The sequence below is a fragment of the Primulina eburnea genome, chromosome 16 (genome assembly GCF_022965805.1).
Source record: "Primulina eburnea isolate SZY01 chromosome 16, ASM2296580v1, whole genome shotgun sequence".
Classification (NCBI taxonomy): domain Eukaryota; kingdom Viridiplantae; phylum Streptophyta; class Magnoliopsida; order Lamiales; family Gesneriaceae; genus Primulina; species Primulina eburnea.
The window spans coordinates 7,308,132-7,323,170 of NC_133116.1; the positions used below are offsets into that span (position 1 = coordinate 7,308,132).

General features: G+C 32.7%; 3 protein-coding genes across 4 annotated transcripts; 2 read left to right on the plus strand and 1 right to left on the minus strand.

The window, feature by feature from the left end:
- The first annotated feature begins 4,586 nt into the window (after positions 1–4,586).
- LOC140817137 (cytochrome b5) lies at positions 4,587–7,455 on the plus strand. Its single transcript, XM_073176744.1, has 3 exons — positions 4,587–4,798; positions 6,768–6,834; positions 6,975–7,455. Exons 1-3 carry the CDS (start codon positions 4,712–4,714, stop codon positions 7,226–7,228), a joined length of 408 nt encoding a protein of 135 aa, XP_073032845.1. The 5' UTR covers positions 4,587–4,711; the 3' UTR covers positions 7,229–7,455.
- An 818-nt stretch (positions 7,456–8,273) lies between these two features.
- Positions 8,274–9,524, plus strand: LOC140816759 (uncharacterized). The gene is made up of 2 exons (XM_073176187.1): positions 8,274–8,731; positions 9,173–9,524. The coding sequence occupies exons 1-2, from the start codon at positions 8,431–8,433 to the stop codon at positions 9,382–9,384; spliced, it is 513 nt and encodes a 170-aa protein (XP_073032288.1). The 5' UTR covers positions 8,274–8,430; the 3' UTR covers positions 9,385–9,524.
- Positions 9,492–11,350, minus strand: LOC140816758 (probable 6-phosphogluconolactonase 2). Of its 2 annotated transcripts, none has more exons than XM_073176186.1 (3): positions 10,555–11,350; positions 10,199–10,339; positions 9,492–10,114 (listed from the first exon to the last, which is right to left on the minus strand). In XM_073176186.1, the coding sequence occupies exons 1-3, from the start codon at positions 10,725–10,727 to the stop codon at positions 9,634–9,636; spliced, it is 795 nt and encodes a 264-aa protein (XP_073032287.1). In that variant the 5' UTR covers positions 10,728–11,350; the 3' UTR covers positions 9,492–9,633. The 2 variants fall into 2 exon arrangements, with proteins under 2 accessions (XP_073032287.1, XP_073032286.1); XM_073176185.1 differs by having other exon boundaries at positions 9,492–10,131; positions 10,204–10,339; positions 10,555–11,347.
- Between the last annotated feature and the right edge of the window lie 3,689 nt (positions 11,351–15,039).

Consider the following 15,039-nt stretch of genomic DNA (forward strand, 5'->3'; position numbering starts at 1 on the left):
ACTCTGACTTGAGCGTCGGAGGGGCTACGCCGGAACAACCTTCCGACCCCCCTTCTAACACTCTTGTTTGTGTTTCTTGATTTCGAGGTGTTAGATCTGAGCTCCACAGGTGACGTGCCGACCTCCCAGCCAGCGTATCACGGTTAGATCCGAGCTCTCCAAGCAAAGACTTGACCTCCCAGTTAGTATCACCGATTTTAGCAATATCAGTAAGATCTCGTATCTTGTATAAATTGATACAGAAAGTGATTATTAATTTTAAGCCTTTATTCACAAAACTTATACTACATGAATTCCACATATTTTCACGTGGCCCAGCCCTTGTCTTGAGATCCAATTGTTGGATTTTTTTACACTACATGAGTTAGTAGTATATCAAAACAGTGCATGGATAGTATACCAAAATTAAATACACACACAAATATATATATGTTTGTCTAGGGAAAATTGTAATTTTAATCACGTAAGTTGATATGTTTTAGGGTTTTAATTATATAATTTGTCAAAGTTTGATTTTCATATAGACAATTTGATTTGTTTTTTATTTAAGCCATTTTTTATACCTGAAACTATAAATCCATTGAATATGATTTTTTCGCTTTGATTCTTTCATACGTGGTATAAGTGACAAGAATTAAATTCATTTTACTCAAATTAAATTAATCTAACAAAAAATAAAGAGAAAAATAAAGTAAAATGACTCTCAACACTTCAAAATTAGTGAAAAAAATTTGTTGTTTCTATTTATTTTTGCTTATGCAAATTTAATGTGTTTAATATAAGTTTTATTATTGCCCTATGGGTCACATATGAAATTATAAGTTAGTTTTTTGTGGATTTAGTATTTTCGGACGATAAAATGACCAAAACCAAAAAAATAATTTAAATTACTATATAAAAACCAAACTTTGAAAATTTACATTTAAAACTAAAAAAAAAATATATGACTAAAATTACAATTTTCCCATCTTTTTATTTTATCATTAATAATATGATTAAAAAAACAAATTTTATATTTTATTTTTATTTAATTCATTCAAAAAATTGTTGCACGTGTTTCCAAAAGATGTCCAAGTTGGTGGACTGAGTGAACGTTTGGTTAGTGGTTAAGATTTCGATTTTCCTACAACACTTTCGCGGATGAGCATATCACACAAAGCTTGTCCACAACAAATTTTATATTAATTTATCTTTACTTAATTCATTCAAAAAATTGTTGCACGTCTTTCCAAAAGATGTCCAAGTTGGTGGACTGGGTGAACGTTTGGTTAGTGGTTAAGATTTCGATTTTCCTACAACACTTTCGCGGATGAGCATATCACACAAAGCTTGTCCACAACAATTTACTTGATTAACGTGGTTTTGAGGCTATTGTGTTAGCCCAATGATTTACCAAGTGTGTACTCAAAGATAACGACTGTGTGTTCCTACGTCATCCAAAAAAATTGTTGCACATATTTCCAAAATTTAGTTAATCGGAATATATTTGTAAACATAAGAAAAAATAAATAGTGTCATTTAAATTTATGATATTCCCCCCAAATCTATTTAATAAGAGTAGGTATATTGTGAGATGGTGTCACGAATCTTTATATGTGAGATGGATCAATCCTACTGATATTCACAATAAAAAGTAATATTCTTAACATAAAAAGTAATACTTTTTCATGGATGACCCAAATAAGAGATATGTCTCACAAAATATGACCCGTGAGACCGTCTCACATAAATTTTTATCATTTAATAAAATTGATACTGATCTTCCGCTAAAAACTTTATATATACAACCCATTATAGTTCCATTTTAAGATATGGAGGCCATTTTTAAAATTTAAATATGTGCAATATCATCAACGATAAATTCTATGTTATGTATGATAATATATGTTACATAAAAACTTTTGTAAGACAGTATCATGAGTCAATTTTGTGAGACGAATCACTTATGTGGGTCATTAATGAAAAATTATTATTTTAATGCCACAGTGACCTCCTGCCCGATTAGCCGGTTCCCCAGGTTCGATTCTCCTCTCCGTGTGAATTGTAATAAAAAATAAATAAATAAAGTTTGAATATTGAAAAGTTTGTGGCCATGTAAAGCACACTGTCCTCTTTTTAGTTTTTGAATGTTGATCAAGTTTTATAGAAATGGGTGTGTCAGGGGTTAAACTTTTCTCATCTTCTAGCAAGGTTTTTTTTTTTTTTTTTGTATTTTTTTTGGAATAGTTGGAGCCGACGATATCATCTTCTGGCAAGATTAAGTACTTAAATCAATTTATCATTATATATTTTGTGTATCATTTTCCAACATATTTAAGTTTGGATTAGAATAGTTATAACCTAAGACTCTTGCAAGAATGTTAGACCTTAATTATGTTTCAATTACTTAAACCAAAATTGGATACCTACTAATCTAGTTTTTTTATGATAATTAATCACAAATATGCACATAAAGGGACTCATCATGATTATGAATATAAACGAATCGAGTCAGTTCGATTATTCGTATTCGAAATTCTCAAATTTGAGGTAACTCGAACCAAAATTAAATTGTTCGATAGTTTGATAGTCATTCGCGAACTTGAATATTTTATATCAAAAATTGTAGACATGGAGTTAAACACAAATATTAAAGACAACTAAATAATAAAATGAGTATTTGCAATAGTTTTTACTTTTTAAAAATGATTAAATTTATAAATTATGAAAAGTGGAGAAAAATCAAAGTATGTAGTATTTGAAAATAAAAGTGAAAAATTTAAAATAAAAAATCAGAAATGATAAGCGATTCTGATATTAACTTTTTACCATAATCACGGTTGTAAAAACAGTATCAGTATCCCATTAGGCCATCTCCAACCCATTACACTATCTTAGTGTCACACTAACTTTAAAATAGTGTAATTCTTACACTAAATCTAAAACTCATCTCCAACCCATCAACTCTAAACTCTACATCAAAAAGAATATTCTCAGAATATTTCCTATTATTTTATTCACAACAAATAATTTATTTCACAAAATATTTTAAACACAATAATTAAAATATCATTAATATCTAAAATAATGTATATATCGAAATTCATTATAAATATACATGAATTAAAAAAATTTAATTAAATAATGTTTTTTGAATGACGTTAAATTTTTTAGTATTTAATATTATTATTTTAAATACTTAAGCTTAATACTTAATTGAATGTAATAATTGTTAATTAATCACATAAAAAAATAAAAAATAAAAAATTAACGCTATTGTTACAGTATTGCACCAAATTTGGTGCAATACTGTAGCACACCACCAAAATAGAGTAGGAAATGGTGTTGGGTTGGAGAAGAAAAACTCACACCATGATGGAGTATTGCACCAACATGGTGTTGGGTTGGAGATGACCTTAGTTTGTGAATTTCAATTAAATTAATAGAATCAAACATAAAATATAAATTAATAAAATACACGCAAAAATAAAGAAATTAATGTTTTTTAATGATTGCATGCACTCCCTAAATAGTGTCGTGTTATCGTCTTAGTTGTAAAAGTATATTATATAAGTTATTTAAGAAATTCACTTAATTGTGACATAATTGGTGGAAGTTATTTAACTTCGTCTTGAAATATTTAGACAAAAACTTATGTGAGACGGTCTCACGGGTCGTATTTTGTGATACGGATCCCTTATTTAGATCACTCATGAAAAAATATTACTTTTTATGTTAATAGTATTACTTTTTATTGTGAATATCGGTAGGGTTGACATGTCTCACAAATAAATATTCGTGAGACCATCTCACAGGAGATATACTCAAATATTTATTTCTTCTAGGAATATTTCGATAATAATTTGAAGTTCAATTAAAATATAATATCATATTTAATTCAAATATTAAATATTTTGGGCTCCATCAATACTGGACCTGAAACGGAAGCCTTTTACACCTCAAGGCTGGCCCGATTATATTGTAAATTTGTTCACTTTGTGGCATCAATATAGCTATTTTGTTCGTTTACATATTTTATTTAATAATAATATCCTTATTTTAATAAATTTGTATCCATCTATATTTTTTTATTTTTAAATGATCATATCATCAATACAATAAAAAAATCCTAAATTTTATTATAATTTCTAGATTGTTTAAATAAAATTTATATAATACAAAAAAAATAATATATATGCATGAATTGTATGTCAATGGCATTATAATACAAGAACAAGTCTTTTGTGAGACGGTTTCACGAATCTTTATATGTGAAATAGGTCAACTCTACCGATATGCATAATAAAAAGTAATATTTTTTCATGAATGACCCAAATAAAAGATATGTCTCACAAAATATGACCTGTGAGACCGTCTTACACAAATTTTTGTCATAATACAATTACGAATAAAGAAAGAATACAATTACGTTAAATAATATAAAATCGATAAAAAAAAATTTCCTTTGAAATGTATTTTTTAAAAGAATAAATTATTTAATAAAGTAAAAAATTTAATTATTTTTTCATACCATTTTAAAATTATTTTTTCGAACTATAGAGTCGGTGGAAGAACAAATAATTAAAACCCACGAGGGTAAAATGGTAATTTGATAATTGGTGCAACTTAATGGACCCTCCATAGAAAGGAATATGCTTGAGACACCCGGGACACGGAACACATTTGAGCGCAGAATAGCGGCGGCGGGTGCGGCGGCGGAAATAGGTAGAAGATGCCTACAATAACAAAGCTTTTCACAATGGAAGAAGCGTCTGAGCACAACACCAGTGAAGATTGTTGGGTCGTTATTGATGGAAAGGTTCTCCCTTTCCTCTGCTTTTTGAAGTGGCTATGATTGTTTTAACTGTTATTTTCATGTTTCGTTTTTTTATTTCCGATTTAAGGGGAGCTTTTGGTCTGTTTTTGGAACATATTGGCTTTTACGATGTCTCGTTGGGTGACAGTTTTGGTGTTTTGTCTTAATTATGATTCAGCTTGTTGTTTGGAATTGGATCTTTGTTATGAGCCATCGACATGGTTTGAGATTGAATTACGTTTCTAATTGAATTAATTACACGTGAAACAGTGTTATTTTCAATTGTGGCGGCTGCCTTAACTTGTTTAGTTCAGCTTTTGGTGTTAGGTATCATGAGATATTGACGAGTTTTGGTTTTAGAACAATTATGTGAACGTTAGCTGCTCAAAAGAGTATATGAAGAACGCGTAATTTTAACAGAAGCCCAAATGTGGTATTGAATCATGTGTTAATGATCTATGTGATTTCTGATCGGCCTATTCGGCAGATTGCTCTTTTTCTTCAATCCCACTGCCATCTATTTTCAATTTCCTCCGACATCGAGCTAGTTTTGTCCTCTGAATTTGATCAAGATTTGACTTGAGTATGCCTAATGTTTGAAGGAAAATTACTTAGCTATCTTACAACTTTATTTGTTGCTATTAAGTTCATATTTCGAAAGTTGTTCAGACTTGGGGAAGGATTCAGTTGTAAGGTGAAATCCACTCTATGTTTTTTAGGTTAGAGAACCACACTAGTTTGGATTTGGTGCAATCTCTCAATGCATGAGTGGATTTCTCTCTCTTTCTTTGGTATAGATTGGAGAATTTTCATGTTCGGCCCATAAGAAATCATTAGGTTGGTTATGTTTTCTATGAAAAATAAAAAATACAGGTGGGGCAATAGAATTTGGACCACCTTAGCTGACATGTTATTAAATCAGAAAAAGGTGTACTGTTTTAATAAATAAATAATCCTTTGCTTGCTGCATAGGACACGAAATGCATTCCTGCTATGCACTATTTTGTGTTATAAGCCATGTAATCAATCAAATCAGATAAAAAATTGAGAAAATCTTCCCGTAAAAGCATGATTATTAACTATGGTTGAATAATGTTTTTATGCAAACATATAATCTGAATTCGAACTCTATCTATATAAACAATAAAACTAAGTTTATTTTTGTAAATTTGATTGGCAGTACACCGAAAAGACCGAGGAAAATTGATAGGGTGTTCTTGGTTAATATACAGTGTGGATGAAATGGACAGTGATCATGTGACTAATTCTCCAAAATTAATGCGCTTGAGATAACTTGTTTTGCACTTGACAACTAGTATACTCTTGTTATTATGCACATCTCTTGTTTCAACTTGAAACCTTGGTTATGCTCCCAAGGGTATGCAAAAACATAGATATAGCTTCATTGCTTCAGTTGATTGAAAAACAAGTGGATGTATTGAAGTATCTGGTTGGCTTGGGTTTATCAATCAATGGTTCAATGAGTTTGCTGCAAGTTGATTGACTATTTGATATTGGTGTTCAAAATACATGTAAAAGCTTGCATTTTTTAAGCAGTATATTTTATTGTATGGTTATGGATAACCCTTTCTGTATGTTCTTGCAAAATCTGAGCAGTATTTTCAGCGATTGCTCAAGAATTTTGTTAATTTTGTGGGGAAGTTCATTTGCCTGCTAAATTTCCTCTGATTCGAGATGATGAAATTGGTTTCATTTCATACTCTCTTATACTCGTACAATTTGAAGAACTACTTGATAACAGAAGCTTGATTTACTAGGATGTTAATTTTATACGAGTGATATGAGTTCCTGTTTGCATTTTTCTCATCTACCTCGCCTGTGAATATTGCATGACGATGTCCATAAATTTCAGGATTTCGTCCTCTTCTTTTTCTCCTGCAATTTCCCTTTAAATCTATGTTTGTTTTTAAAAATACTTAAATGTCAGAATGTTTTGCTTCTATGTCACCAGGTGTACGATGTGACAACGTATTTAGAAGAACACCCAGGTGGAGATGATATTTTACTTGAGGTTACAGGTACGAGCTTGTTACATGCTTCAAATCTGTTTAATTTGCTTATTCGAAACACAAGTGCCTGATATAAATTGTTCATCCAAAAGATTACTCTATGCACACCTGATACCACAATGAAAGTTTCTTTGATTTTTTTCTTCAAGGCAAAGATGCCACCGATGAATTTGAAGATGCGGGGCACAGCAAAACTGCAAGGGAACTGATGGGGCAATTCTTCATCGGGGAACTTGATCCCACGGTCCCTGCTATTCCTAAAATGGAGATCGTTTCCAAGAAACAAAAACATGAGGACCTCTCTTATAAAATCTTGAACTTCAGTAAGCAATACTGGGCTGTTCCAGTTGCTGTTGTTGGCATATCAGTGGTCGTCGGCTTCGTATTCTTATGCAGGAAATAGAGGACATATTCATAGTCCTCCTTGCAAACATAGAGTTATCTTTGTTTGAAGTTTTGAAACTTGATGCCACAGGTATCAGAAAAACATTACCCCATGTTCCAGAAACCTTAAAATTGGGGTTTAAATACATTTTATTATTTTTAGTTTTGATGGATTTGTCTTAGCGCAAATGTAAAGCACGATGAGTCATTTATTTTTATGAATCGAGCAGTCGGATTGGGTGAGTTTATTTCTTTCTTATGGTAGTATTGGTGGTTGTGTTATGATTTAAATAATATTGTTTAGATGAAATTATTTTAAGTTATTGTACAAATGAATGTATGATTTGGCAAAAATTAAATTCTAGATTTACGGAAGATACCATGAAATTAAGCACATAATATATAAACTTGAAGCGTAGACAAACCAATTAAGTTGAATATAAAGAAAATATTAATATTTGAATATTGAGCTCAAGTTCGAATAGACACTCGGAATGTTAATATGTTTTGCTGGAATTTGGTTGGAATCAAAACTCAAGTTGAGTTTGGTTCGAAATCATTTTCGGGAGCTATTTGAAAATAATAGGTCGAAATCTATTTATATTATATCAATAAAATATTAAAGCTTAAGAGTTACTGGTAAACTATCGAATATAATAATTTAAACTTGACATTTACTCGAAAAATGTTCGAATATATTTGAATTTGACTTGCATTTGATAATTTTAAATACAGATTAAATATTTTTGAGTCAACTCGAAAGACTAATAAATGAGCTCGATTCGTTTATATGTCTGATCTAAAATACAAAGATATACTATTTTAAGAAATTAAATATCTTCTTGCAATAATCATATTATCTTTTAAGAAAATGGTAGTTAATCTATATTTAACTACATTGACAACTTTTTCTTCCAAAATTTATATTTCATAATTATATTTTACTGATACTAAACAGAAAGAAAACTATCTATGCAGAGCAGCAGAGGTGCTTAAAAACATATAATGGCAAGATTTTATTAATTTTATTATAAAAGATATAATTTAAAATAACAATAATTGGTTCTTGCAAATAAGCCCGCCCTATTGGCTAATTGGCTTCATAAATACAAGTTTACTCTGTTGTGGAACACCATCGGCCACCGTATAGCCTCCGCCGGAGACAGTTAAGCCGCCGTGCTCGCTTACGACACCCGTTACTTCTTTGTTTCCTCGCAGAGAATGAATCAGGGAGTGCAGAAGAACACACTATACGTGGGCGGTTTAGCGGAGGAAGTGAACGAGAGCATACTCCACGCGGCGTTCATACCGTTCGGCGACATTAAGGATGTGAAGACCCCGCTGGACCTGGCCACACAGAAGCACCGCTCCTTTGGATTCGTTACCTTTCTGGAGAGAGAAGACGCCGCCGCAGCCATGGACAACATGGACGGCGCCGAGCTGTACGGACGCGTGTTAACTGTTAATTACGCACTTCCGGAGAAAATCAAGGGTGGCGAACAAGGATGGGCAGCTCAACCCAGTAAAATCGCATACTTCTTTTTATTTACTTTATATATTTAATTGAGAAAATTAGGAAGAATTTGTTGTCTGTAGTTTGCTTAATTTCGAAATTATCTTTTTCAGCTGATTTTTCAATTAGGGTTTCTCTTGTGATTTATATGCTGATTTTGTATAACTATATAATAGTGATGGTTGAATTTGTGGGTAAATTATCTCAAAATACTTGGCAATCAAGCATTTACCATAACTTTGTTCATCATCTAATCTAGGCAATTGAATAATCCTTCCTGGTGGTCGTACGAGTTTTTACTGTATAAACTCTTCTGATTTTTTCGGAAAATCGGAGTCTTATCTATTGCCTTGCATGACTTACTGTTAGTTGAATTTAGTCTTTGTAACAACTTAGAAATTCAAGCTAGTATTGAGTTAAATTCTTACTCTTACATCGGTTAATACTCAGTTTGGGCGGATGCTGACACATGGTTCGAGAGACAGCAACAAGAACAGGAAATGCTGCGGCTTCAAGAGGAGCAGCGAGCCGCAATGAAGGAAGCTGAAGAGTTGCACAGGAAGAAAATGACTGAGGAACGAGATGGCGAAAAAGATGAGGCGGATCCGATGGCAAAAGCTGAAGCTGAGGTTTTGAAACAGAACGCTGCTGCGTCGAGTTAAGTTAGCCGACAACAGTTTCCAAGAGTTTATTTCTTGGATCTCTAGTTGCCAGGTTTATTAAAAGTTTTAGCATCAAACACCGTGTAGAAGATTTTTGTTACCTGATATATTTCATGGCTTGAGACATTTTGTTTGATTGATTTTGTGTCCTAAAGTGACACCGAAGTAAATATTCAGTCAAAACATATGATAATTTTTTTTTATATCGAATACATATCTATTTGTACTGCTTCTAGTTGGTCGCAATTTTCAAGTCTGCTCGGAAAATTCTACATTTTGGAGCATTGAGGCAGCTGTTGTTTCAAGAAACCACACCAATTTCCCGTTTACTGGACAAATCATCCTCGCAGGTACATCAGCAGATTCTTGATCGGTATCTTCAACTGCCATTCGTGCAGCTTCGGCTTTGTTCACACCCGTGACAACCACCGTGACATTGGAGGCAGAATTTATAACAGGTAAGGTGAAAGTGATTCTCTCAGGTGGAGGCTCGGGTGAATCTGTGACATAAGTCACCCATTCTTCTTCCAAATTCAGCACGGAGTGATTTGGGAATAGAGATGCAATGTGCCCATCGGGTCCCATTTCGAGGAGGACCAGGTCGAATTTGGGACAGTCGTGGATTTCAGAAACACTAATCATGCGAGTCTTGACTAGCTGTCTGATCACAAACTCGTACTCCTTAGCTGCCTTCTCTACTGGTACCGAGTCGTTGATGGAATACACATGACTGTGAACGATGGGTACCTGGAATGAACATACTAAAGAACGAACTAATGCAATGTATCGATCGGGTAACGCCTAGAACTTATACCTTACCTTGGACAGAAGATTGTCCCTCACTTGCTTACAAGTGCTATCAGCATGATTTCTGCCAATCGCACGCTCATCAGCGAAAAATACGTACCATTTGGCCCAATCAACTGTCCTCTTGTAAGGGCTTTCACAAAGTTTTCTGCTCAAACACCAGAAATTCATCCATACTCAAATTCTGTACTTACAAAAAGGAAACCAAAACAAGCAATGGACAAACAGTACTAATAAACTTGAGGATAAAAATCCATCTAGCTTAATAAGTTCGATAAAAATTCTTAGTCGAGCCCGACAAAATCTAAGAACATCACCGAGTGTAGCATAGAAAAAATCGAATAGAAGAGCGCATTTACATACCCCATCAGAGTAACAATAGAAGCACCGGATAAAGCAAGGGTGAATACACCCCTCTCTTTTATAGAAGCCTCTGATAATTCTGAAATGTACTCCGCCAAATTGGTGCTCAATACATCCACGGTTTCATGAACTCTTAGCTCTGCTTTATCCGTTTTCGCCACATAAACAGACATGTTTCTCACAAAGATTGTAAAGCACACAGCTTCAAATTCAAAAGATTCATGAAAATGGATCAATAATACTTCTATCTCTAAGATGGAACACTGTTTCTTGCTGTTGTTTCTGAAAAGAACCCACTACTCATATTTGATGAAAATGATCCAAGAATCCAAACATTTCATCGCCCACAAATTCCTTGTTTAAAAAAATCATATTATATGTCTGAATACATGAGCATGCAAAGTTCTCATCTAAATTTACCACACAGATTAATTTAATCTTATGCATAATCAGAAAATGGAACTCCGATAGAAAATATTAAAGGCATACTGTTGAAAATCATGAACAAAATTATCACAATACTACATGTGGGAAGAAAAAATCCGCAAAATCTTCTCGTTTCATGCCTGCAAAATGTTCATATATCAACACAAAAATCCATTCCCACAACAACTCAAACAAGGAAATTCCATCTTTGAACTATTTAAAAAAACAGTAGTAGTTTTTGTTATAGTGAAAATGAATCTTACTTATTTGATTAATTAATGAGCTCAATATAAAATACAACGAGGGGTGGAGAAAAGAGAATCTTACAGGCAAAAAGAGACAAAAACGGGTGTCAAAAAATGAAGCAAATTGAATGAAATAGAGGCTGGATTTTCAACTCTATGGTTTATATAATATACAGTTTGCGTGCAGCACTTGCATTTGTGTGCGTGTGTATTATAATTATAGAAGTAAAAAAAAAAAAACAATATTAATTTTTAAGTGTCCCTGAAGTTTAAATAAGGGATAATTCATTAATAAGAGATTTAATTTAATAGTAAATTGATAACATATCATGCCCGCACTCCTTCCACAATAAATATTTACCCTTTTTTCCTTCTGTATTCCCTTTGGAAAGGATACATAATAAATGGCAAAGATACCATTTATTTTCCATGCGTACATATATTGATTTTATCACATCCATTATGAACATTTATGTGAGCACTGCAGATATGACGTTCACATATTGAATGTATAATTTCACCACATCCAAAATGTAAACGTCACCTCAATGATACTCATGTATGTATTATGTATCTACAAGATTAATTATCCATCCATATATATATATATATATATGTATATATATATATATATGTATATATATATATGTTTGTATGTGTAATGTTTATATGTCTAAGAAATAATCACGTTGAAATTGAAATTTTGGGATACCAAAGAAAAGGACAAAAGAATTATCTTTCTAGAACCTGAAAAAATTATTAATAAAGATTTTTAAGTATGGATTTTTTGGGGTTTTAATTTATTCAAAAATCAAGACAACATAAAATAATCGACCATACTTTTTGGTTAATTTTTTAAGAATTTAAATTAGTTTTTTTTTTAAAATAAATAAAAAGAGCTTTCTATAAACAGATATACAAAGTAGACTTTTAGATAGATTTAATGTAAAATTTGGATAGTTTGATAAAGATAATCAACAATCGCTCCCTACTTGCTCTATTATATTTCCTAATTTATTATAAAGAAGCATTGAAATATAAAAATTTGGAATCTAAAGCAATCATTATCAAGAAATGGAGGGCTCCAAGTAAAAGAATATCGAACATGCAAAAGTTCTCCACAAACAAATCAAATCAATGCCCCACACTAAGACTTCTTACCAAACCCTGATCCTAGTTTTCAAGAATCCTTCGTCACCATGACCAGAAGCTTGAGTGATACCCTTTATTAGAAAATAAATGTATTGTATTTTTTATCCCATATATTTGTTTCTTTACGATTTTAGTTTTCAACGTCGGTGAATTTAGCTTTTTTTTTCTAATGCAACGTTTATGTGACATCTATACAGTACTAATGTGACTCTAAAATGTGTAATGCAACTTCAGCGCTCTCGATAAAAAAATTTATAAAAAAATATAAATTATACAATACTGGTTTTTCGAATATTATATTTATATATACGTGTGTTTGTGTCCGTCTATGCTATCTTTAGGCATATTCTCTCCAGTTGATAGAGTAGGCAGACTTAAAACTCTTTGCTAATAAGAAGGATATTTATCATTCTTAATTTTTTGAGAAATTAGGTTATCTATATCATAGTTGTGGGGATCCAGACGCTAATCAAGTTCTTTATCATAATTGGGACTAATTAATCAATTAAAAACAGGGTCTAAAATTTTTTTTTAAAGTGCGGAACGTAGTGAAATCAAGACATATATATACATATCAGTATATATAAAATACACATCCTGTATTACAAACATTTATTCAAACTAGGGTTTGACAACTACTATCAAGTGTTCAACCCTATCTCTAATCCAAGTCCGGTGCCACCACTCTAATCACGATCTCTCTCTTCATCTCCTGGACCCTGATCCTGTCCCACCTGTTGTCAAGTACACATATAGACAAGACAACAGCCGGATAAACCGGTGAGAATATACTCCCAGTATAAATCAACGAAACATGCAATCATATAAACAATATAAAGCATGTAATCAGGTAACGGATATATGTAACAAAGTCTGAAACATAATCAATATCAAACTGTCGACAATACTCGTAGCTACATCATTCAGACTAGACTCAGTCCTAGTCTAGGGATCCCGATTCCAGAAGTTGGCATGCGTATATCGACTAGCAGTAATAGAAAAGACTCCAGTTCTATCTACGCCGATATGGTATCGATCAACAGTAATAGAAAAGACTCTAGTTCTATTCACATCGATACGGTATCGATTACCAGTAATAGAGGAAGCTATTATTCTATCCACATCAATATAATACCGATTAACAGTAATAGAAGCAACTCTAATTCTATCAACATCGATATGACATCGATTAACAGTAATAGAAGAGCTACTAATCTATCCACATCGATACAATACTGATTAACAGTAATAGAAAAAGCCACCATCATATCCACATCGATAGCCAAACATCCAGTGACAGTCTTTGGCACATCCGCCAATACACCATCTTATGACATCGTGCAATGTGCCCGTGGTGATCCCACCACTAACGGCACTTCTGTCATAAGATGACTCCTCTAATACCTGCTGTCTAAAATCAAGAGAACAAGTATATCAATCAACTCAATGCAAATATCAATGCAATAAAGTAAAGTATGTGATTTAGGGAAACCCAAGTCTAAACTGACTCAAGTCCATCTCCCAATACCACATTGACTTATACCTTTCCTTCGTCGGTTTTTGGCTCAGTCGAAGTCCTGAACTCACAATCTGTTTGGTATTGACAATATCAATAATCTCATATCAATATACTAGTCAATTCCATAACAATCTGATCAATCTGGATTTAATTCAAAATTAACGGTATAACGGTACAATTTTAATATCCCAGTCAATACCAATTCACCAGATAACAGTTACAATCTATAACTCATATCCCATACAATCCGTAATTCCGTCACAATTCAAATCTGTCCGGTATAAATCAATATACTCCAGAAAATTCATAACAATTCCATAATCAATATGTTTCTTAATCTGACCTCGATTCTACGATGTCTAACATGTCAAGAACATCATATAGGAGTTCCATTCAATTCTGACAATATCATAATTTCAAAGCATGTCAAAACGTAGCAAAACTTACGTCAAGTTGTAGCCTACGTTGCTAGGAACTCGGTACCGAAGTCGGATTACAATTCTGACGGACAGATTTCTCAGGAAAGGCGTAAGGATTTTCGGTGAACTTTCCCGAGCTTCTTTCTCGATTTCTACTGAATTCTAAGGGATTAACGTATATATATATTCAAGTTGCATGTGTAAGATATGTGTCTATATTTCATGCATTTCGGTCGGCGCTCGGGCGGTAAGAAAATACCGCTCGAGCGCGGCACTCTCTGTCCAAGAATTCTTCGAATGTACTTTGGCGCTCGGGCGGTCAAAAACTACCGCCCGGGCGCCACACCTTCTGTCCAATATGTGCTTTTATGGAACTTTGGCGCTCGAGCGGTCATTTCTTACCGCTCGGGCGCCACTAGTTCTGTCCAACACTTGCACCCGTCATATTTAATCTCATTTCATGTCCCGATTAATCCATTCATAATCATATCAAATTATATATCAATAATTATAGATTACTAGGATTAAATTTCCGGGCATTACAATAGTTCATTAATTTATTTATTGTGGGTAAATTTCATTTATCACCCCAATAAAATATAGTGTATAAAAAAATGTCTTGTACAAAATTAATGGCGTTTTACAACCCTATATTTTTTAAATTAATTTCTCATTTTAAATGGTTAATTAGCATTTTGTTTCAAGAGTTTGTTAATTGAATAAG

Excerpts from the sequence above, each read along its gene's own strand:
- LOC140816759 (XM_073176187.1), top strand. The coding sequence starts at position 8,431 with ATGAATCAGGGAGTGCAGAAGAACACACTATACGTGGGCGGTTTAGCG. Across the intron at positions 8,732-9,172 it reads AGGATGGGCAGCTCAACCCA|TTTGGGCGGATGCTGACACA; the intron begins GTAAAATCGCAT and ends GTTAATACTCAG.
- LOC140816758 (XM_073176185.1), bottom strand. The coding sequence starts at position 10,727 with ATGTCTGTTTATGTGGCGAAAACGGATAAAGCAGAGCTAAGAGTTCAT. Across the intron at positions 10,340-10,554 it reads TCTATTGTTACTCTGATGGG|AAAACTTTGTGAAAGCCCTT; the intron begins GTATGTAAATGC and ends GTGTTTGAGCAG. Across the intron at positions 10,132-10,203 it reads GGGACAATCTTCTGTCCAAG|GTACCCATCGTTCACAGTCA; the intron begins GTAAGGTATAAG and ends TGTTCATTCCAG.
- LOC140817137 (XM_073176744.1), top strand. The coding sequence starts at position 4,712 with ATGCCTACAATAACAAAGCTTTTCACAATGGAAGAAGCGTCTGAGCAC. Across the intron at positions 4,799-6,767 it reads GGGTCGTTATTGATGGAAAG|GTGTACGATGTGACAACGTA; the intron begins GTTCTCCCTTTC and ends CTATGTCACCAG. Across the intron at positions 6,835-6,974 it reads TATTTTACTTGAGGTTACAG|GCAAAGATGCCACCGATGAA; the intron begins GTACGAGCTTGT and ends TTTTTCTTCAAG.